Source organism: Pristiophorus japonicus, chromosome 5 (genome assembly GCF_044704955.1).
Source record: "Pristiophorus japonicus isolate sPriJap1 chromosome 5, sPriJap1.hap1, whole genome shotgun sequence".
Taxonomy (NCBI): Eukaryota; Metazoa; Chordata; class Chondrichthyes; family Pristiophoridae; genus Pristiophorus; species Pristiophorus japonicus.
Genome location: NC_091981.1, coordinates 139,205,880 through 139,229,871, shown reverse-complemented (window position 1 = coordinate 139,229,871; position 23,992 = coordinate 139,205,880). Strand labels below are relative to the sequence as shown.

The window sequence follows — 23,992 nt, the reverse complement described above, 5'->3', positions numbered from 1 at the left end:
TGTAACATTTGCAATTCTCCAGTCCTTTGGCACCACCCCTATATCTAAGGAGGATTGGAAGATTCTAGGCAACACCTCCACAATTTCTACCCTTACTAATCTCATTATAACTTTTTTTTCCTCAGAAAGGAACTTTTGGGGTTCCATTTTTCCTCCAAGCTGATACATGGCACAAAGCTTTTACTGTTCATTGCCAGTGTTTGCCAATGAGAACACATCTTTACAATTATCTTCTATTCTATATTTATTCTGTGCAAATAAATGAATATATCATAGAAAATATACAATGTTTATTATAGAGAAAAATATGCTTTTATGGCACTTCATTTACTTCTCAAAATCCATCAGGGTTACAACAGATTAATGGCACTTGAGAATATCATACATGTCACTTACCATCCATATAATATACTGATTAATGTAGTCAGGATCACTGAGCTGGTCGATTAATGGAAGAAGAATTCCTTTTGCCAAAATTTCCTGAAAAGTTAAAATAATCTTTTTGGATAGATTGGCATTTTGAAAATCATAATCAAACCTATTAATACATCTTAAAATTACACACCTTATAAAGTTTACAGCATAGTTACATTTCCTGGTAGCCAGCTGCAGATCCTCAACAAACTATGAAGTAATGGCATCAAAACTGTTTATCTGTGAGTGTTATCAACATAAAACATATTGATAGTCAAGTTTATATATTGATGAGTTTAAAAATGGAGAAAACATTTCAAAATGGAAACTGCACATTACGAACAGTTATCACTTCTCAGAATTCAGAAAACTAAGAGCTTTGTTCGACTTATTTCAATTGGACCCCTCAATTGCTTTCTTGTAGTCATCATCATCATAGGCAGTCCCTCGGAATTGAGGAAGACTTGCTTCCACTCCTGAAGTGAGTTCTTTGGTGACTGAACAGTCCAATACGGGAGCCCACAGGTGGAATAGGCATTAGTCGAGGGAAGGGGTGGGTGGGACTGGTTTGCTGCATGCTCCTTCCGCTGCCTGCGCTTGATCTCTTCACGCTCTCGGCATTGAGATTCGAAGAGCTCAACGCCCTTCCGGATGCACTTTCTGCACCTAGGGCGATCTTCGGCCAAGGACTCCCAGGTGTCAGTGGTGATGTTGCACTTGATCAGGGTGGCTTTGAGGGTGTCCTTGTATCATTTCCGCTGCCCACCTTTGGCTTGTTTGCCATGAAGGAGCTCCGCATAGAGCATTTGCTTAGGGAGTCTCTTGTCTGGCATGCGAACTATGTGGCCTGCCCAGCGAAGCTGATCGAGTGTGGTCAGTGCTTCATTTCTTGTAGTAATTCCTAGTTATCAACTACCGTACACATTTATTTTTATTCGCTACAGCCCATTGTGACAGCTCCCACTTGAACAGTTATATTAGTGACTCTCTCTCCAATAGATAAACCACAAAGCAACAACTTGTATTTTTATGGTAGTAAAACATCCCAAGGCGCTTCACAGCAGTGTTAGGAGACAAAAAAAAATTGGTCACCGAGCCAGAAAAGAAGAAATTACAGGTGGTGTCCAAAAGAGGCAGGTTTTAAGGAGCGTCTTAAAGGAGGAACGAGAGGTTGAGAGGCAGGGAGGAGGAAGTTCTAGAGCTTAGGGCCCCAGCAGCTGAAGGCACGGCCACCAATGGTTGAGCAGTTATAATCAGGAATGCTCAAGAAGCCAGAATTTGAGGAGCACAGATATCCCGGGGGGTTGTGAGGCTGATGGCGATTAGAGTGATAGGGGCGAGGCCATGGAGGGATTTGTAAATAAGGATGAGTATTTTGAAATCGGGGCGTTGCTTAACCGGGAACCAATGTAGGTCAGCAGGCACAGGGGTGATGGGTGAACAGGACTTTTGTCGGAATGCCGACTATTGGATGACCTCAAATTTACACAGGGTAGAATGTGGGAGACCAGCCAGGAGTGCGTTGGAGTATTCAAGTCTAGAGGTAACAAAGGCAAGGATGAGGGTTTCAACAGATGAGCTGAGGCAGGGATGGAGACGGGCAATGTTACAGAGGTGACAATAGGTGGTTTTAGTTATGCCACGGATATGTGGCCGAAGCTCATTTCACGGTCAAATATGACACCAAGGTTGCGAACAGTCTGGTTCAGCCTCAAACAGATGCTAAGGAAAGGGATGGAGTAGGTAGCTAGGGAGCACAGTTTGTAGTGGGGACCAAAGGCAATGGCTTCAGTCTTCCCGATATTTAATTGGAGAAAACTTCTGCTCATCGGACAAGCAATCTGACATTTCAGAGACCATGGAGGGGTCGAGAGAAGTGATGGTGAGGCAGTGTGAGGTGTCATCAGCGTACATGTGGAAACGGACGCCATGTTTTCGGATGATGTCGCCAAGGGGCAGCATATAGATGAGAAATAAGAGGGGACCAAGGACAGATCCTTGGGGGACACCAGATGTAACAATGTGGGAGTGGGAATAGAAGCCATTGCAGGTAATTTACTGGCTATTAGATAGATAAGACTGGAACCAGGTGCGTGCAGTCCCACCCAGCTGGATGATGGTGGAGAGGTCTTGGCGGAGGATGGAGTGGTCAACCACGTCAAAGGGTGCAGACAGGTCGAGAAGGGATAGTTTATCTTTTTCACAGTCACAAAGGATGTCATTTGTGACTGATGAGCAGTTTCAGTACTGTGGCAGACGCGGAAACCAGAATAAAGGGATTTAAACATGGAGAAAGATGGGCACTGATTTGGGAGGCGACAACATGTTCAAGGACTTGACAGAACCATTAACAATGTCAGCTAAAATGGGAGCCAGAAAAGGAAGTTGGGTGGTCAGCAGTTTAGTGAGAATAGGGTCAAGGGAACAGGAAGTGGGTCGCATGGACAAGATGAGTATGGAGAGGTCAAGAGGGGAGATCAGAGAGAAACTGGAGAAAGATGCGAGTGCAAAGCTAGAGCATGGGGAAACCTCAGGGAAAGTTTGGCCTGCTGAGCTACGGGAAGGGAGGGAAGTAGCAGAGGCAGCTGATCAGATGAAACAAGGAAGTCTATGAGCTCCTCGCACTTGTTGTTGGAGGAGAGTGTGGTGGAGACAGGGGAAAGAGTTTTAAGAAGACGGTTAGCAGTAGAGAATAGTAGCCGGGGTTAGCTTTGCATTCCAGAATAACCCTGAAATAGTGAGGAGTTTTGGCAGACAACAGTAGTATCCAATATTGCTTTATGTGGTCCAGTCAGACCTGGCGGTGAATGGTTAAACCAGTTGTCCACCACATCTGTTCAAGTCTGCGCCCCTTGGACTTGAGGGAGCGAAGATGAGGGCTGTTCCAGGATGAACGGCCAGGGTGAGACAGAATAATGGTTTTAAGGGACTAGGACAAAGGTGGTGGTGAGGGTATGGTTGAGCAGATTGGTGGCTGCAGAAATGTCATGGCGAATGGAGAGCCAAACACTTGACAGTTTGGAGTTGATAAGTGCAGTTATAAGACCTCGGAGAGGGAGGGATATTAGAGAGAGCGAGCTCGGAGAGGGAGGGATATTAGAGAGAGCGAGAGCTCGGAGAGGGAGGGATATTAGAGAGAGCGAGAGCTCGGAGAGGGAGGGATATTAGAGAGAGAGAGAGAGCTCGGAGAAGGAGGGATATTAGAGAGAGAGCGCTCGGAGAGGGAGGGATATTAGAGAGAGAGAGAGCTCGGAGAGGGAGGGATATTAGAGAGAGAGAGCGCTCGGAGAGGGAGGGATATTAGAGAGAGAGAGAGAGCTCGGAGAGGGAGGGATATTAGAGAGAGAGAGCGCTCGGAGAGGGAGGGATATTAGAGAGAGAGCGCTCGGAGAGGGAGGGATATTAGAGAGAGAGAGCTCGGAGAGGGAGGGATATTAGAGAGAGAGCTCGGAGAGGGAGGGATATTAGAGAGAGAGCTCGGAGAGGGAGGGATATTAGAGAGAGAGAGCTCGGAGAGGGAGGGATATTAGAGAGAGCGAGCTCGGAGAGGGAGGGATATTAGAGAGAGAGAGCTCGGAGAGGGAGGGATATTAGAGAGAGAGAGCTCGGAGAGGGAGGGATATTAGAGAGAGAGAGCTCGGAGAGCGCGAGTTTGGAGTTTGGAGAGAGAGAGAGAGAGAGAGAGAGAGAGAGAGAGAGAGAGATTGGAGAGAGAGAGAGATTGGAGAGAGAGAGAGAGAGATTGGAGAGAGAGAGAGATTGGAGAGAGAGAGAGAGAGATTGGAGAGAGAGAGAGATTGGAGAGAGAGAGAGAGAGAGAGAGAGATTGGAGAGAGAGAGAGAGAGAGAGAGAGATTGGAGAGAGAGAGAGAGAGAGAGAGAGAGAGAGAGATTGGAGAGAGAGAGAGAGAGAGAGATTGGAGAGAGAGAGAGAGAGAGATTGGAGAGAGAGAGAGAGAGAGAGAGAGTTTGGAGAGGGAGAGAGAGAGAGAGAGAGAGAGAGAGAGAGTTTGGAGAGAGAGTTTGGAGAGAGAGCGAGAGAGTTTGGAGAGAGAGTGAGTTTGGAGAGAGAGTGAGTTTGGAGAGAGTTTGATCCAGGGGTGGTCGCAGAAGGAAGTAGGATTGGGTGCAGAGCGATACAAGGAAATAGTCAGAGATGGCCTTATATGCAATTGATAAACCATAAAGCAAAAGAAACTTTGGATGACGTGCCTGGAACAAGTGCACACCTGCTCCATGAAATGGTGCATACTAAGAGATACAAGAAATTACATAGATACCATGCAATTTTTTAAAAAGCTGAACTGTTACTTTAAGTCAGTCAAACTAATCAATATTACACAACCCGAGATTGTAATACGAAAAAAAAGAGTGCAAAATGTGCAACCCAAATGGGTCAGTTTATTTTTGGTCACCTTCCTAAAACCCAAGCAGAATGATCATTTTAATTATGTTTTTGTGTATCTCCCGTGGTAGAAGATGGACCCACTGCCCTTTAAAAAATATTGCATCAACATTAATACATACCAATGTACAAGGGAAACACCATGAGGCAGAGTTTCCGCTTTGGACGCAATTGGCAATTCCAGTGCAAATTGTGCCCATTTTGAAGTGTTCCCTGTCACCCCAGAGTTTTCGCTCAAACATCATTTGCATATCGCTGAACACAAAATCAGTGCAATCGGATGGCATTTAAAAATTTTTTTTTTTTTTTTTAAATGTTGCTTTAAAAGTATTCCTTGATATATTTAAGAGTGGTAACTTGGTAAAGTTTGATTAATATATCTGAAAATGGGTTCATCATAAAAAATAAGCATTTTAAATCAAGTGCCAAGTCACAAACTGTGAATAACTGAATTTTAAATGATTGAAAATGACAAAAAAACCTTTTCTAGTTAGATTGGTGTACAGTAGTCAATTTCTAAGTAAATGAAAAAAAATTCATTCAAAACGTACCTAATCGTGTCCTTGCGCCTAAAAGATCCAGCTTAATCTTTGGAGCTTCCTCAAAGGCCTGCAAACGACTGCGATTAGCAGAAACTCCCATTGGTGATTAATTCACCCTGGGGATGTGGCCAGTTTGTGGGTGGGGCCTGCTTCTAGCCCGATGTTTCTAAAACTAGTGTAAAAAATCGTGGAAACTCTGAACGCAGCTTGCACTTAAAAGACTCAAATTTGGCCCACCCTTTTTTTCGGCGCACTTACTGGAGATGCGCCGCTTTTCTCCGTTAAGTGCGCCAAAAAAAAAAGCGCTCCCCACTTTGGCCGCTGTCCGGCCTCTCCTTGGTCTTTGCGCAGTGTGGCGAGTCGGGTCGGGGGCGGAGCCGGCGTCTTGCGCTGAAAACAGTGCCGGGACGTCTGCACATGCGCAGTGGAGTGTCTGCGCACGTGCAGTAGTTCCTCGCCCCCAGCCCCTGTGTGCGTGCTGCAGCCGCTTTGTTTGTGGGACCCGATGCTCGCCCCTCTCCCTGGCCGAGTGGCTTCACTGTGCGGTCGACTTCAGGTTTGAAATTTTATGCACTGTAGCTATTTTTGAACTTTCTTAATGGCTTGTCATTTTCCTGGACTTTTGGATATTTTGAAAAATTTATGTATATATGTTTTGTCTCTTGTGAATAGTGGCGATCATTTGTCAAGCCTATTCACCTGGTGCTATTGTGAAAGAACATCATAAGTGACAGGGGAACAGTGAGAGAATATCTTATTTATTGAAGTAGACTTTATTTAGATAATATGGGCTCAATTTTGGCCCAGTATAATCATTGCAAACAAATAGTTGTTTAAAATAGTTGAGAGATTAGGGCAATTGAATTCAACTATCTTTTACATTTATTTTTGTAGTTTAAGCTTCCATGAATGCTTCTGTTGTATAGTAAATTAACTTTGCGAAGTTTGATATGATGTCCTGTATAGCTGTTTGATACTATTCACATTCTTTAGTCAAGTCATTAAGTTCTGCTGGCCTCCGATGTACCTACCTGCTCTGATTTCTTAACTCTCCACAAGGGTTTTCTGAAGTGGCCACATACGCTGGCCTAAGTAGATTTGGAATAACTATTAGCTGGCCAAAGTGGGCAAAACTGGCGTAGGTGGCTGGTAACGCCCCCTTTTAAGAAAAACTAAACTAAACAATTTATAACTAACCCACTTACACTGGCGCAAATTGAATGTACAAAATGGGGATTTTTAAGACTCCAGAAAAATCAAGTTGCTCCAAACAAAAAACGGAGAAACTCCTGGCCAATTTTGAGCCCATTATTCCGTGATGTGTGTGTGCCGGTTACGCCGATATAGGGGAATTATGCCAAAAATAAACAGTGCAATCAAACAGAAACTGCAGGCTAATGATGAGTAAGAAACAGCTAGCATTTATACAGTAGCTCATCACATCCTCAAACTCTGTGATAATGTACTATCCGAGTAACAGACTAAACACATTCAAATACAAGGCGAAAAGGAAGGAGTGGGGAAAAGGAATCACAGCCAGCGTATACCCAGCAATGGCTTTGCTTCCCGCCGCCAAACTGTTACCTCGAGTCCCTCATAGATCATCCTTGCCTTCCTCATCTACACGCTGGCCCATGGCAACAACATTCAAAGACATGGAATCAGTTTCCACGTGTACACCGACACCCAGTTCTACCTTTCTACCAATTCTCTCTGCTGCTTCTGTACTATCGCACTACTCGTTCGACATTCAGTCTTGGATGAGACACAATTTCCTCCAGTTAAACATGAAAGCCATAGACTGTAAACCTTGGCATCCTATTCAATCCCATATCCTCTCCATCACAAAGTCATCTACATCTGTAACATAGTCTGCCCCTGCTTCAGTTCATCTGCTGCTGAAACTCTGATCTATGCTTTCAACATCTCGAAACTTGACATTCCAACGCCCTTCTGGCTGGCCGCCCATTTTCCCCATGCTCTGTAAACCTCCGCTCATCAGGAACTCTGCTGCCCATACCCTATTCCATACCAAGTCTTGCTGACCCATCACCGCTGCCCTTGCTTAACTACATTGGGAAGGAAAGGGAAGTAAGGGGGACGAGTGAGGGGGGGCCGGAGGGAAAGAGAGGGGGGTAGGGAGGACTCGCAAGGGAAAGGGACGCGCAAAGGGAGAGGGAGGGAAAATACCTCATCATATTCTCAGCACATCCCAAAGCACTTTACAATGAATGCATTACTTATCATGTATAACCACCCTTAAGTTGGCCAATGCAGCAGCCAATTTGTACAAAGCAAGATCTCACAAATGAATGAATAACTAGTTAATTTGTTTATGATGGTGTTAGTTGAAGGATGAAGGCCAGAACAGGAGAAATCCCAGTTCTTTTCAAACTGGCATTGGATCTTTTACATTCACCTCAGAAGGCAGACAAAGTCTCAGTTTAAAATTTCATGTGAAAGATGTCACACCTCCAACAACGCAGCACTCCCTCAGTACCGTCCTGATTTTGTGCTCAAGTCTATGGTAGGGCTTCCATCTACAACAATGGCCCTGTAATTCCAAGGAGGGCTTCCCACGGGTAAATCTTGAAGAAATAGAAATAAACTGCTTCGCAAGTTGGGACTTCCAATTCACAGGCCTCCTCTCCCAACAGTGCGCAGGACTGGACGTCCGCAGGAGTCACGTGTACCTGGACACCCAATCACAGGTAAGTATTTTCTCATTCATAGTAATAGGAGATTCGTAGGTTACGAATCTCCTATACTATGAATGAGAAAAACCCCAAGACGCACAAATACTATACAAAACATTTAAAAAACAATTCACACAATAAATAGAAATTTAAAAAGTTACGTTTTTAAATAAAAAATATTCCCGATTTTTAAAAAGTTAGAGTTAGCATTTAAAATAAAATTATCTGAGTGGGCAGGGTTTTACCACAAGTGTGTTTTTTTAATTTTTATTTTAATCATGTTTTTTTCTATGTTTTCAAACTCTTACACCTGTAAAAGTAGGCTATACGCCTGCTTTTTCAGGCGCAAGATTTTAAAGGACATTTGCAGGGCAAGATATTCGCAAATATTGGAAATCTTGCCCTGCAAGTGTCTTCGCTCCTGAGATACGGAGGATCTGTCAAGCCAGAAACTTGACAGATCGGAAATATCTGTTTTCAGCGCATGCGCATTGCGCGCTGAAAACCGGCTTTTCTGATGCCTTCCCGGGTCCATAGAAACTTCGTTCGGACCCAAGACATCGGAATTTCAGGGCCAATGACTAAGTGAGAGTGCTACTAAACCAAAGTGAAATATGAAAACCAAGCAAACTGTAAAACTTAAGAGTTCTCTGAACATGCAATCGGTGAGTGTAGGGTGTGTCTTTCCTGCGGAGTTCATTGCAAAATGTCCAAAGTTTACAAAACGGGGAACAAAGAAATGGCAGACCAATTGAACAAGTACTTTGGTTCAGTATTCACTAAGGAGGACACAAACAACCTTCCGGATTTAAAAGGGGTTAGAGGGTCTAGTAAGAAGGAGGAACTGAGGGAATCCTTATTAGTCGGGAAATTGTGTTGGGGAAATTGATGGGATTGAAGGCCGATAAATCCCCAGGGCCTGATGGACTGCATCCAGAGTACTTAAGGAGGTGGCCTTGGAAATAGCGGATGCATTGACAGTCATTTTCCAACATCCCATAGACTCTGGATCAGTTCCTATGGAGTGCAGGATAGCCAATGTAACCCCACTTTTTAAAAAAAGGAGGGAAGAGAGAAAACAGGGAATTATAGGCCGGTCAGCCTGACACCAGTAGTGGGTAAATTGATGGAATCAATTATTAAGGATGTCATAGCAGCGCATTTGGAAAGAGGTGACATGATAGGTCCAAGTCAGCATGGCTTTGTGAAAGGGAAATCATGCTCGACAAATCTTCTGGAATTTTTTGAGGATGTTTCCAGTAGAGTGGACAAGGGAGAACCAGTTGATCTGGTGTATTTGGACTTTCAGAAGGCTTTCGACAAGGTCCCACACAAGAGATTAATGTGCAAAGTTAAAGCACATGGCATTGGGGGTAATGTGCTGACGTGGATTGAGAACTGGTTGGCAGACAGGAAGCAAAGAGTAGGAGTAAATGGGGACTTTTCAGAATGGCAGGCAGTGACTAGTGGGGTACCGCAAGGTTCTGTGCTGGGGCCCCAGCTGTTTACATTGTACATTCATGATTTAGACGAGGGGATTAAATGTAGTATCTCCAAATTTGCGGATGACACTAAGTTGGGTGGGCAGTGTGAGCTGCGAGGAGGATGCTATGAGGCTGCAGAGTGACTTGGATAGGTTAGGTGAGTGGGCAAATGCATGGCAGATGAAGCATAATGTGGATAAATGTGAGGTTATCCACTTTGGTTGTAAAAAGAGAGAGACAGACTATTATCTGAATGGTGACAGATTAGGAAAAGGGGAGGTGCAACGAGACCTGTGTGTCATGGTACATCAGTCATTGAAGGTTGGCATGCAGGTACAGCAGGCGGTTAAGAAAACAAATGGCATGTTGGCCTTCATAGCGAGGGGATGAGTACAGGGGCAGGGAGGTGTTACGACAGTTGTACAGGGCCTTGGTGAGGCCACACCTAGAGTATTGTGTACAGTTTTGGTCTCCTAACTTGAAGGACATTCTTGCTATTGAGGGAGTGTAGCGAAGGTTCACCAGACTGATTCCCGGGATGGCGGGACTGACATATCATGAAAGACTGGATCAACTGGGCTTGTATTCACTGGAGTTCAGAAGAATGAGAGGGGATCTCATAGAAACCTTTAAAATTGTAATGGGTTTCAACAGGTTAGATGCAGGAAGAATGTTCCCAATGTTGGGGATGTCCAGAACCAGGGGTCACAGTCTAAGGATAAGGGGTAAATCATTTAGGACCGAGATGAAGAGAAACTTCTTCACCCAGAGAGTGGAATTCTCTACCACAGAAAGTTGTTGAGGCCAATTCACTAAATATATTCAAAAAGGAGTTAGATATAGTCCTTACTACTAGGGGGATCAAGGGGTATGGCAAGAAAGTAGGAATGGGCTACTGAAGTTGCATGTTCAGCCATGAACTCATTGAATGGCGGTGCAGACTCGAAGGGCCTACTCCTGCACCTATTTTCTATGTTTCTATGTCTATGTTTCTAAAATGCACTTGTAATGAGAAAATCCTGGATCCCAACAGCATGAGGAAGAATCTGGTTGATTTTCCCTCCTTAGCCCAGGGAAACTGCTGTGACTTTCGTGTCACCTTGGTTGATATCAGCACAGATCAGAATTGCAACTAGTCAGTAAAATGCTGACCGTACCAAATAAACTACTAGCAGTTGGCAGGGGGCAGGTGGGAGGGGGAGAGAGAGGTCAGCTCACACGTTTACTGTGAGTCAATCTACGCACAAAGGTTTAATTGTCCCAAATCAAGCACAATTGATGAAGCAGTACAAGAAATTGGATAGCATTTAAAATCTGAATTTCTATTCAACAAGAGTGAAGTTAGGAAACACTTCTACATGCAACGGGTGGTAGAAGTTTGGAACTCACTTCCACAAATGGCAGTCAATTGTTAATTTTAAATCTGAGATTCATAGATTTGTTTTAACCAAAGCTATTAAAGAATATGGGGCAAAGTCAGGTATATGGAGAGTTAGGTCACAGATCGGCCATGATCTCAATAAATGGCGGAACAAGCATGAGGGGCTAAAAGGCCTGTTCCGCTTCCTATGTTCCTGAAACACCAATTTTCCAAATGAGAGTTGACAGTTAATATGGGCGTGATTCATGTTGATCCGACTAGGGAGACTATAACCCAAAAAACCCCTCTCAGATCTAATTCAGTGGAGGCTTTAGTTTTGACAAGATCAACAGTTATGATTTTTTTTTTTAAATTCATTCTCGCGATGTTGTTGTTACTGGCAAGGCCAGCATTTATTGCCCACCCCTAATTACCCTCGAGAAGGTGGCGGTGAGCTGCCTTCTTGAACTGTTGCAGTCCGTGTGGTGAAGGTACGCCCAGTGCTGGAAGGTAGAGTGTTCCAGGATTTTGATCCAGCGACAATGAAGGAACAGTGATATATTTCCAAGTCAGGATGGTCTGTAACTTGGAGGTGTTGGTGTTCACATGTGCCTGCTGCCCTTGTCCTTCCAGGTGGCAGAGGTTGCGGATTTGGGAAGTTGCTGTCGTAGAGGTCTTGGCATCAGCTTCCACATGCATGCTGACAATCAGTTCCATTTCTCCACCACCTCTCTCAACACCTTCATTAGCTGTTTTCAGCCTGCTTGTTGGACATGCAATCTCATGTGAGCCGTAACTTCCACCAGTTAAACATTGGAAAGATTGAAGCCATCACCTTTGGCCCTGCAACAAATTCCAATCCCTCGACACAGATTTCATCTCCAACCCCAGCCTCTGTCTCCGGTTGAAGTCAATTCTTTATAACCGCGGTTTGACCCAGAGCTGAGCTTCCGACCCCATATCCTCTCCATTACAAAGACCACCAACTTCTATCTCTGTAATATTGCCAGTCTACACCCGTCAAAATCCTCATCCATGCTTTTGCGACCCCCGTCTCCCATCCTGCGCAAGCTTGTTTTCATCCAAACATCCTCTGCCCATATCCTAACCTGCACCATGTTCCGCCTACTCATTAAACCTGTGTCTACACTGACTTCCAGTCCCCAATGCCTCTTAATTTAAAATTCTCATCCTCAAATCTCTTCATGGACTTGACCCTCCCAATCTCTGACCACCTTCAGCCCTACAACTTTCCAAGAACTCTATGGACTGGATTTTCCGGTTTTCTGCACTGCGGGTTTCGTACCTGGTATGGCAGCAATTTGGGTTTCTGGGTGGACGGTCAGCATCCAGCGCCCGGCAGTGATCTTCGGGTCCAGTTTTGCAGTGGCGCAGAGCAGCACCGCCCGGAGGAGCTGCGCTCGGTGTGCAACGCCCCTGGTTGCAACATTAGTGCAAGTTTGAGCTGCTGCCCAACCCGTCCGCCCAGAAGTGCAACCACAATGACCACCTGGGAAATCAGGGATGTCCAACCACCCCATCGGCGGAGTGGTAGGTAATGGACTCCTCAGGCAAGTGTGATTGTTTTTTATTTTTATTTTTTTAGCGATTTGTGTTGCGGTGGAGTGGGCAATGTTTTGGGAATGTTTTTGTGGGGGTTTTTTTTTAAGGTTCCCCCCACCCCTCTCCCCAGACATGTCTCGGAGCGCTCCCAGCCTGGTTCTTTAGCTCGGGAGTTTCCCATCCTTGCAGCAAGAGGTGTACAATGCCTCCCTTGGCGCTGCACCCCCTGACACAGGGCCAAGGTGCCCAAACTATATTAAAGCGCAAACTATTCCCGGCGACTAACTTTCCCACCCCGTCACAATTATCGCCCCAAAAACATAAAAGTCTAAAATCCAGCCCAAACTTCTTCCATTTCTGGCTTCTTGCACATCCCCCATTCTGTTCACCTCACCACTGGCAACGGTGCCTTCAGCCTTCTCTGCCCTAAGCTCTGGAATTCCATCCTAAACCTCTCCCCCTGCTTCAAGACACTACTTTAAGCCTACCATTTTGACCAAGCTTTTAGTCACCCCTCCAAATATCTTCTACTTTGGCATGTTGTCAATTTTTGTCTAATTACACATCTTTGAATCGCCTTGGGATGTTTTTCTACTTTAAAAGGCCCTATATAAATACAAATTGTTGAGATGTTTAAATAAAAATAACTGAATCTTGTGCAACAATAAACACACCTTGATTGGCACCCCAATTACCACCTTAAATATTAATTCCTTCCACCACCGACGTACCATGGCTGCAGTGTGTACCATCTACAAGATGCACTGCAGCAACTTGCCAAGGCTTCCTCATCAGCACTTCCCAAACCCTCAACTTGTACCACCTAAAAGGACAAGGATAGCAGGCGCAGGGAACACCACCACCTCCAAATTCCCTCCCCCAAGTCACACACCATCCTGACTTGGAAGTATATCGCTGTTCCTTCATTATCTCTGGGTCAAAATCCTGGAACTCCCTCCCCAACAGCACTGTGGGAGTACCTTCACCACATGGACTGCAGCGGTTCAAGGGGGCGGCTCACCACCACCTTTGCAAGGGCAATTAGGGATGGGCAATAATTGCTAGCCCCTTGCCAGTGACACACACATCCCATGAACGAAAAAAAAAACTAATTTATCCAATTAATTATTTTGCAACATTAGTTAACTTTCACCAGAAAGCAATAGAGTTTAAAAATAATTCAGCAAGCATCTGCTACATTCAGCATTAGCTGAACAGGATGAGTGTTCTTCAGAAGTGGAAACAAAAGATATAAACATCACGTCATGAATCTAAATTATTTAATGAGATTATCATGCAAACATTTTTATCCTATCACAACACAATACCAATGAATCCACTTAAATCTTTTGCAGATGCAAGTCAGTTTAACCTTTACACAACACTATCCACAGTAACTAGGTCACAGTGTTTGGTACTTGCAGTTCCACATAAATAGGCCTGGCATAGATGTTACAGTAATAAATTAAAATTGCTCTTAACCAAGATAGAAATGTCCAAGCTTTTAGCCATCAAACGCTTCATTATGCGAACCATGGACCTTTGAAGCCAAATATAAAGTTTTAAACAAAGTTCCCATTAATTTATATATATGCCAAATTGCTAGAACCAATAGGTCCTGATGTTCTGATTTAGGATTTATCCACCAGAAAGGCAACTGCCCTAAAAACAGCCATTTCCAAACCTCCAGGTCCATTAACTTCAGTCAGTAAGAAATTTAAGTGTGAACAGGACAGAGTTGTCCAGGATTATTGTGCTACAAAAGCCTTGTGGGTCATGGGCTGCAGTTTGGACACCTCTAGGCCTCCAACAGTTGAAAGATCTGAGTGTAGACAAAACCTAGCTTTAGAAATATGAACTTACAAGATATCAAAAGGCAGCTGCTGCAATAGTTACAGCTTTTTCTAACTATATAATCAACTTGAGAATTAAACCAGCTAGTCTCACCCTCAGGAAGTATCTCATGTTCTTGTTATGGAAGTCTCCAGGAGGTAGAAGCAAATACAATAAAACCTCACAAAGATCTCTCAGGAACCCTGAAAAAGGAGACAATTTGATGTCAACAAGGTGTATACGCCATTCATACAACTTCTGCAAGAATTGCATTTAATGTGTTATTTATCCAGTCACATTATATTTGTAAGGATACAACCAAAATTGGTTCAAGACATTCTATGGCTGGAATTTTCCCCTAAAAAAAGGTGGGCTTGGAGTGATGGGGCAGTTAAAGGAATGGGATTCCCAACCTGATCTCGCTTCCAACCCAACCACTGCCGGTTTTGCCGGAGGTGGGCAACCAATCCACTGCCAGGGGGTGCTACCTCAATTTAAATATTGTAATGAGGCTGGAAGCTTCTTTTCCCCTGTCCATTTTTTGTTTAACTGCCTGTGGACAGGTTTCACACAATCTGTGAAACACAGCAGTTAAACGGCGGGGTGGGAAAGACTGCTACATCCAGGAGGTACATGGCTTTATACCTACCTCCGGGATCCAGGGCTCTCACCATACCCACCCCACATGATTGGAGATCCCCTCATGAGGCATCCGATTTTCCCACCTCCCACCCCAATGATGAGGCTCGCCACAATCTTCTCTCCCCATCCTGCCGATCCCCAGCCAACTACCGCCCCCCCAATTTGTTCCATCTGATTTTTTTTTTTTAATTCTGCTTTGAAGTAATTTACATTCACATTTTATGAAGTCACTGTAAATCTTGAATACTTGGATAATGCAATGGGATAAGCATTGAAGTAACAAGTGTATTTTTGGTCCCTATGGTTTACTGGGATGGAAAACATGGGGACCCTGCCTATTAGTGGCCAAGTTGACAATGGCCACTATGAGTGGTAACTATTCTGTTTTATTTCCCCTTCCATGCTGGTCTGATTTCTCCTCTGGAAGATGGTTTGGGTGCTTTCCTGTAGAGCTGGGGCCCGGGGGTGCTTTGTCAAGCAAGTCTCCAAAAGCAGGTACCATACAGTATGCCTCCAATTCAAGATTAAGGCTAACCATTACTTATTTAGATTGGGATATGTCCAATAAATACTTCAGGTACATGTTATTGGGAGTATTCCGCATAGACTTCTGATAACTGGTGCATAGAGGAGCACTCATCATTGTAAAATTCCAGAGGACCCAGCCCAGTGCTCATTAGACCTACTTATTTGAGATAAAGGCTTCTACACAGCATTTTTTTTTATTTTTTAATTGTCGCTAGCAAGGACAGCATTTATTGCCCATCCCCAATTGCCCTTGAGGTGGTGGTGGTGAGCCATCTTCTTGAATCGCTGCAGTCCTTATGGTGAAGGTACTCCCACAATGACTTTGTAGTGACTTTGGTACAACTGAGTGGCTTGCTAGGCCATTTCAGAGAGCAGTTAGGAGTCAACTGCATTGCTGGAGTCACATAGGCCAGACCAGGTGAGGACAGCAGATTTCCTTCCCTAAAAGGACATTAATGAACCAGTTGAGTTTTTAACAACAATCCAATAGTTTCATGGTCACCATTACTAGCTTTTTAATTCCAGATTTATTTCATTATATAAATTTAAATTCCCCAATGGTGGGATTTGAACTCAGCACCTCTGGATTACTAGTCTAGTAACATAACCACTATGCTACCGCATTCTATTAGCATATGCATGCAGGCTACTGCTAGCTGATGTGTGATTTAAAAAAAAAAAACAGAATTTAAACTGATGTAATGATTTTTATAATTCTTCCGGTAAGTAAGTTACAAGCTAGTTACTTTAAGTAAAATGACTTGTATGCGAAAAGGCTTTACATTTTCTCCTTTTGTCAAGAAAAACAGGCTTTACATATTTTGAATACAAAAAGAAAACAGGCTTTTAAAAACATTAGTTTTAATAGAAATTTGTACAAAGAGTAGTTTATTCACAAACTGCTTTTTCTTTATACACTAAATGTAACAAGATGCAGATGAAGAGCAGATATAGGAAAAACTGGCTTGAGTAGCAGTTTAAGGTAGAGATGGCTTTGGTGAATTTATATTGGGAATTAATGACAATCTGTAATATGCCAAATGATTCCTGCAACTATGCTGTTTCATAAAGTGATCGTTAATGCTATATGAACTCTGCAGAGGGCAAAGTCCTAATTTATTGACCTTTAAAAATTGATGAACCAAGGGTCTTGCTCATACATTCAAATGGACAGATAAATTATCAGTCTTCAGTCTAATTTTTAAAAATTTGCAGTTGAAGCTTGCAAAGATCATTTTTAAGTGCAAGAAAAAAAATTTCTTGAAAGTTGGTTTATTGTGTGATGGAATACAGTGTGTGAAGCAGTTTGAGATATCTGAGCAACAAACAAATTCGAAATTGGAAATCTGTAGTTTTAAGGACAAGATTTTTACTCAATTTATTTGCAATCATGGTACATTATTGCTTTTCACTGGCTTGTAGAGTACTTGAAGTTGTTTCTGATTTTGTTGTAGGTATTACAGATTTCTGTTGAATTTGGAGGCTGTTTTATAATACTGTACCCATTATGGCAAGATGTACTTTATTATAGGTTACGTCTTCCTCCTAGCTAGTGAAGCATTTAGTCAAAATTCATCTCGAGTACCATGTCCTGGTTTGGGCAGACACAAGGGAATCATTCAAAATGTGGAGGTGCTGCAGAGAACAACCACAAAAGGTGGCCCCTAACAGAGAACTGAATTACAAGGAAAAACTGCAAAAAATTACATTAAAAAGCAACCAAGAGGAGACTTCATAGAAGTATATAAAATTGCGTAAGACAGAACAGTTAAAATCTTAAATTTACCGTTTTGAACATTTGCCAACCTGTCCTACTGTCACCATTTAACTAGTTTAAGGTAAATTTAAGATAGACATCCAAAAGTTCTTTTTCATACAAATAATGATCAAGTTGTGGAATGCATTTTTTCAGCGATTATGGTGGTGGCAACAACCCTAGAATCATTTAAGAAACAATTAGAAGCTGTGATTTTAGGGTGCAGGAAGGCAAAGGAGAGAGAAATTGTACGTTTGTTCTGGTTGCATAAGCTAAAATATTCAAAATAGCTTTCCTCTTCCATATGTACCTAAGCGATCCTTTATAATAGAAAAACTAAAAATAAAAGTAACACTGAGAAATAAAACAAACCTTCTTCATCATTAATTGAAGTACAAACCAGGTCACGGCAGACTTCTCTTTCCATTTCCACTTCAACCTCAAAAAAAGTTTCAACAAATTCCTCCGAGGCATCTGAAATGACAGAATTATTGCTCTGATTGATATATTGAAATTCACTATATCAGGGGTTCTTAATCTTTTTGCTTCTGAGGTTCCCCTTCAGCGTTATAAAAATCCCACGGACCCACTGTGGGGTAGGGAGGGGGTAGAGGGAGAGAGAAGGGGTGTGGTGCAGGAAAGGTAGGTGTAAGGTGTAGGGATGGTGTTTATCTCGTATGGTTGCCATTAGCAACCATCAAAGTTCACGATGCCTCATGCCCTCACACAAACAGGGATAACTTTCCATCCACTTTATAGCACTTGGAGGTCCTCGCTTCCAGGCCTCACTCACCCTCCGACAAATCTTTGATGCACTCGAAGGTGATCTCGAATAGTGTTGAGAACAGCGATGGATTATCCAGCACCACCACATTGTTCACCTACACTTTCACCATGGTTCCTACAGGGCAATTGTGTTTTTTTTCCCCCCTTCAAGCCCACCCGCGCCGATTTAAGACAGAGACTGAGGCCCCGGACTGGCTTGGCAGAGTGTAATGGGACCCAAGTCTTTGGTTTCCTGCAGAAGTTCTGGCTCATCCTCCTCCTCCACCTGCCGCTCTCAATTGGTTCGCAGGGCACCTACAGACAAGTACATGCCTCTGCTACCATTGAAGGCCTGGGGAGCCCAGACCAGACAGCCCGACATCCCCGCGGAACGCCATCTGCAGGCGACAGCAGTGAGGCAGGTCCACCCAAAGTCACCTGCTAAACTAGTCTATTTCCTGTGGCATGAACCCCTTGAAACTTTCTCTCAGATCCCCAGCACTATATTATTGCAGTTACTAGAAGTATTTTTTTTTTAAAAACAGGCAACTTTTTTTCAACAGATGTTCCGATTGATCAAATTAGTTAAAAATATAGGACCGAGAAAAATAAAGAAATCTAGTTATTGTGATGCAGTATGAAAGTACCAAAAAAATAGCCAAAATCTGCCTAACAGAAGTAGACCATTCAGCCCCTCAAGTTTGTTCCGCCATTCAATAAGGTCACTGCTGTCTCTCAAATCCATCCACCTGCCTTGGCTCCTTAATCTTTTATAGCCTTGCCTAGCAAAAATCTATCAATCTCAGATTTAAAATTAATTGAGCATTTATTGCATTTAGTGAGAGAAAGTTCCACACTTCTAACCACCCTTTGTGTGAAGAAGTATTTCCTAACTTCTCCTGAATGGCCTGGTTCTGATTTTAAGGATATGTCCCATTGACCTAGATTCCCCCATCAGTGGAAAAAGTTACTCCCCATCTATTCCTTTCAAAATCCTAATAACCTCATTCAAATCATTCCTTAACCTTCTATATTTCAGGGAATACAAGCCTAGTTTATGTAATCTCTCCTCAATTTAATTCTTGGAGCCCTGGTAACATTCTGGTGAATCTGCACTGTACTCCTTCCTATCCTTTTTCTGCTGCGGTGCCCAGAACTGTACATCATTCTCCAGATGTGGTCTAACCAGGGCTTTATATATCTGCAGCAAAACTTCCTCCCCCTTATATTCTAGCCCTCTAACATCCCATTAGCATTTTTGATCATTTAAGTAATACTTGGATCTATCTTTTTTTGATCCAAAATGGAAGACCTCACATTTACTTGCATTGAAATCCATCTGCCACAGTTTCGCCAACTTATTCTATCAATGTACCTTTGTAACTTTATGCTCACGTCTACACTACACTATACCACCTGAATGATCTACCGCCACCATTCTTTGAGTCATCGGCATAATTGAAAATAAATGCATTTTATAGGATAAACCTGAAACTTCTGCTTCGTCACAGATGCTGCCTGACCTGTTGAGTATTTCCATTTTTTTGGTTTTTTTTAATATTTGGAAGCGTTGCATTCTTATACCAGGTACACTTAGTGTTCACATTAAGCATATAAAATGTTGTAATATACTCAAAACTAAGGACCTTAAACTGGAAAATAACAATCAGGTTGTGGGTTGCCCCACATGTCCCAGCTACGGAAGTAACAAACAGTTAGTAAAAGATGAAATCCGAGCAATAGTGAGAAAGGATATTGGCTCAAAAAATCAAGATGCAGAATCAGTCTGGGTGGAGCTAAGTAGCACCAAGGAGCAGACAACATTGGTGAGAGTGGTCTATAGGCCTCCAAATAGTAGTGGTAATGTAGGGATGGCATCAAACAGGAAATTAGAGATGCATGCAACAAGGGTACGACAGTAAACATAGGTGACTTTAATCTACATATAGACTGGCAAAACCAAATTAGTAATAAAACTGTGGAAGATGAATTCCTGGACTGTGTACAAGATGTTTTTTTTTTAAGACCAGTATGTTGAGGAGCCTACCAAGGAACAGGCGATCCTAGATTGGGTATTGTGCAATGAGAAGGGGTTAATTAGCAGTCTTGTTGAGCGGGGTCCTTTAGGGAAGAGTGGAAGTAACATGATTGAATTCTTTAGTAAGATGGAAAGTGAAGTATTCCAATCCGAAACGAGGGTCCTAAATCTAAATAAAGGAATCTACGAAGGCATGAGGAATGAATTGGCTATGCTAGATTGCAGAGATTCATTAAAAGGCATGATAGTGGATAGGCAATGGCTAACATTTAAGGAACAAATGCACGAATTGCAACAGTTATACATTCCTTTCTGGTGCAAAAACACAAAAGGAAAAGTGGCCCAACCATGGCTAACAAAAGAAATTAAGGATAGTATTAGATCCAAAGAGGAGTTATACAAAGTTGCCAGAAAAAGTAGCAAGCCTGAGGAGTGGGAGTAGTTTAGAATTCAGCAAAAAAGGACCGAGAGATTGATTAAGAGGGGAAAAAGAGAGTATGAGAGTAAACTTGCAAGGAACATAAAAACTGACTGCAAAAGTTTCTACAAGTATGTAAAAAGAAAAAGATTAGTGAAGACAAATGTAGGTCCTTTACAGTCAGAAACAGGAGAATTTATAATGGGGAACAAGGAAATGGCAGAACAATTAAATAAATACTTTGGTTCTGTCTTCAAGGAAGAAGACACAAATAACGTCTCAGAAATGCTAGTGAACCAAGGGTCTAGTGAGCAATAGGAATTAAAGGAAATGATTATTAGTAAGAAAATAGTGCCAGAGAAACTAATGGGACTGAAAGCCAATAAATCCCCAGAGCCTGATAATCTGCATCCCAGAGTACTAAAAGAAGTAGTCATGGAAATAGTGCATGCATTGGTTGTTTTCTTGCAAAATTCTAGAGATTGTGGAACAGTTCCTGCAAATTGGAGGGTGGCAAATTAACCCCACTATTTTAAAAAAAGGAGGGAGTGAGAAAACAGAACTACAGATCGATTAGCCCATCAGTAGTAGGGAAAATGCTAGAGTCCATTATAAGATATCAACGGGATTAGACAAAGTCAACATGGATTTATGAAAGGAAAATCATGTTTGACAAACCTACTGGAGTTTTTTGAGGATGTAACTGATAGAATAGGGATAAGGGAGAACCAGTGGATGTAGTGTATTTGGATTTTCAGAAGGTCTTTGATAAAGTCCCACATAAGAGGTTAGTGTTCAAAATTAAAGCATATAGGATACTTGCATGGATTGAAAATTGGTTAACTGGCAGGAAACAGTAGGAATAAACGTGTCTTTTTCGGGGTGGCGGGCAGTGACTAGGGTACCACAGGGATCAGTGCTTGGGCCCCAGCTATTCACAATATACATATAAATATATCTACAATAATATATATATAATATATATATAAATAAATGATTTGGATGAGGGTACCAAATGTAATATTTCCAAGTTTGCTGACAACACAAACCTAGGTGGGATTGTGAGTTGTGAGGAGGATGCAAAGACATTGCAAGGAGATTTAGATAGGTTGAGTGAGTGGGCAAATACATGGCAGATGCAGTATAACATGGATAAATGTGAAGTTATCCACTTTTGTAGGTTAAATAATACTTTGTCTTTGTTTTAATGGTAATAGCTTGGGAAATGTCAATGTACAAAGGGACCTAGGTATCCTTGTACACCAGTCATTGAAAGCAAACATGCAGGTGCAGCAAGCAGTTTGGAAGGCAAATGGTATGTTGGCCTTCATTGCAAGAGGAATTGAGTACAGGAGTAAGGATGTCTTACTACAGTTATACAGGGCCTTGGTGAGACCACACCTGGAGTATTGTGTGCAGTATTGGTCTCCTTACCCAAGAAAGGATATACTTGCCATAGAGGGAGTACAGCGATGGTTCACCAGACTGATTCCTGGGATGGCAGGACTGTCACATGAGAGATTGGGTTGACCAGGCACATATTCACTAGAGTTTAGAAGAATGAGAGGGGATTTCATTGAAATATATAAAATTCTGACTGGGTTGGATAGACTGGATGCGGGGAGGATGTTTCCCTTGGCTGGGAAGTCTAGAACAAGGGGTCACAGTCTCAGGATACGGGGTAGGAAATTTAGGACTGAGATGAGGAGAAATCTCTTCACTCAGAGGGTGGTGAATCTGTGGAATTCTCTACCACATAAGATTGTTGAGGCCATGTCACTGAATATATTTGAGATAGATAGATAGATTTATAGACACAAAAGGCATCAAGGGATATGGGGAGAAAGCAGGAATATGGTGTTGAGATAGAGGATCAGCCATGATCATATTGAATGGCGGTACAGGCTCGAAGGGCTGAATAGCCTATTACTGCTCGTATTTTTCTGTGTTTCTATGGAATGACATTGCCCCCCCCCCCCAAAAAAGGGGGAAAAAAATGTTTTATGATGTTCATCAGGGGGAAAAAATGGATAATGTTCAGTTATCTGTTCAGCTTCACAATAGCTAGGTACAGGCTACAATTGATGCAGGTCTACAATTCCGACATCTGTCTGCATAGCACTGAAGGCTTGTGAATGTACCAAGGATTTTTTTTTGGGGGGGGGGGGGGGGGAAAGGAATAAAACAAAATAATTCAAGCAAAGTTAGATGACACACTAGAGAGAGAAGGCCAGCTGCACTTACACTATCCAAATAGGAGTTCCCTTTCCTCTTGAAGCAGGCAAGTAATTTATCAATTAATTTTCCTTTTCAGGTCAAAGACTGTAAATTACAACCTTTGAACATTGATGGGTCTTGTGTTTGTTTCTGACACCGGACCAACATATGCAATAATTTGGTCCCAAGAACAGCTGTTTACAACTAAAATGCATCTGGATGCATCCAATATTTCCATGCCAAGAGAAAGTTTCTGATGGAATTAACATGCAATGACTTACCTCCAGCAAGGTGGCTGCGCAAAGTGCCAACACACACTTGTGTATTGCTTTAATTCTCTTTTCTTCACCTCCCCCACCCCCATGGAGAAAAGCATGGCGTTGTACCTTAAATTCTACTCAGACAAACATGCTTACTGACAAAAAATTCAGTGACAAATCAGTAGGATTAACTGGTGCCAGGACCATTTCAAAGAAGTCAATCAACTGAACAAGCATGTCAGAAATTATGGTTACCAGATATCAATTAATGAGGTCACATGCTACAGGTAAAAAAAACTCATTCATTCTTCAAGGAAACAAGCAAGGTGAGACCACAACTTAAATATACTCGTCGATCACCTGTGGGGGCTGGGCTATTTCTCTGGCTGGTGGTGCTAGGCAGACAATTACCCACTCACTTCAGATTCTACAACATCCTATCATAAAGCTTTCCCCTCATTCGGAGCCTGCTTGGGTAAGAAACTGCCGTGGCAACTGCATTTCGGAGTACATTTGTATTGTCAGTTCAAACACTAAGAACTCTTGCCAAGACACAGAAATCATGCTGCAGAGAATATTACACTTGTGGCACGTTAATCCAACCAACACAAGTACTGAAAATGTGATAACTTGCACGACAGCTTTCAGACCATTCAACAAGATAAAAGTTCACGGGGTTGGGGGTAATATATTAGCATGGATAGAGGATTGGCTAACTAACAGAGAACAGAGAGTCGGGATAAATGGTTCATTCTCTGGTTGGCAACCAGTAACTAGTGGGGTGCCGCAGGGATCAGTGCTGGGATCCCAACTATTTACAATCTATATTAACGACTTGGAAGAAGGGACTGAGTGTAACATAGCCAAGTTTGCTTACGGTACAAAGTTGGGAGGAAAAGCAATGTGTGAGGACACAAAAAAATCTGCAAAAGGACATACAGGCTAAGTGAATTGGCAAAAATTTGGCAGATGGAGTATAATGTTGGAAAGTGTGAAATCATGCACTTTGGCAGAAAAAAAAAAATCAAAGAGCAAGTTATTATTTAAATGGAGAACGATTTCAAAGTGCTG

General features: G+C 42.6%; 1 protein-coding gene across 6 annotated transcripts in view; it reads right to left on the bottom strand.

Annotated features, from left to right (window-relative positions):
* Positions 1-23,992, bottom strand: part of snx13 (sorting nexin 13) — a 267,161-nt gene that overhangs the window by 123,338 nt on the left and 119,831 nt on the right. For 5 of the 6 annotated variants that reach the window (XM_070880996.1, XM_070880999.1, XM_070880998.1 and 2 more), the window contains exons 7-9: positions 17,596-17,697; positions 14,412-14,500; positions 397-480 (exon numbers count right to left, since the gene is read on the bottom strand). In XM_070880996.1, coding sequence (XP_070737097.1) covers positions 397-480; positions 14,412-14,500; positions 17,596-17,697 — 275 coding nt within the window. The remainder of the gene's footprint in view (positions 1-396; positions 481-14,411; positions 14,501-17,595; positions 17,698-23,992) is intronic. The other variant, XM_070881000.1, reaches the window with a different exon arrangement.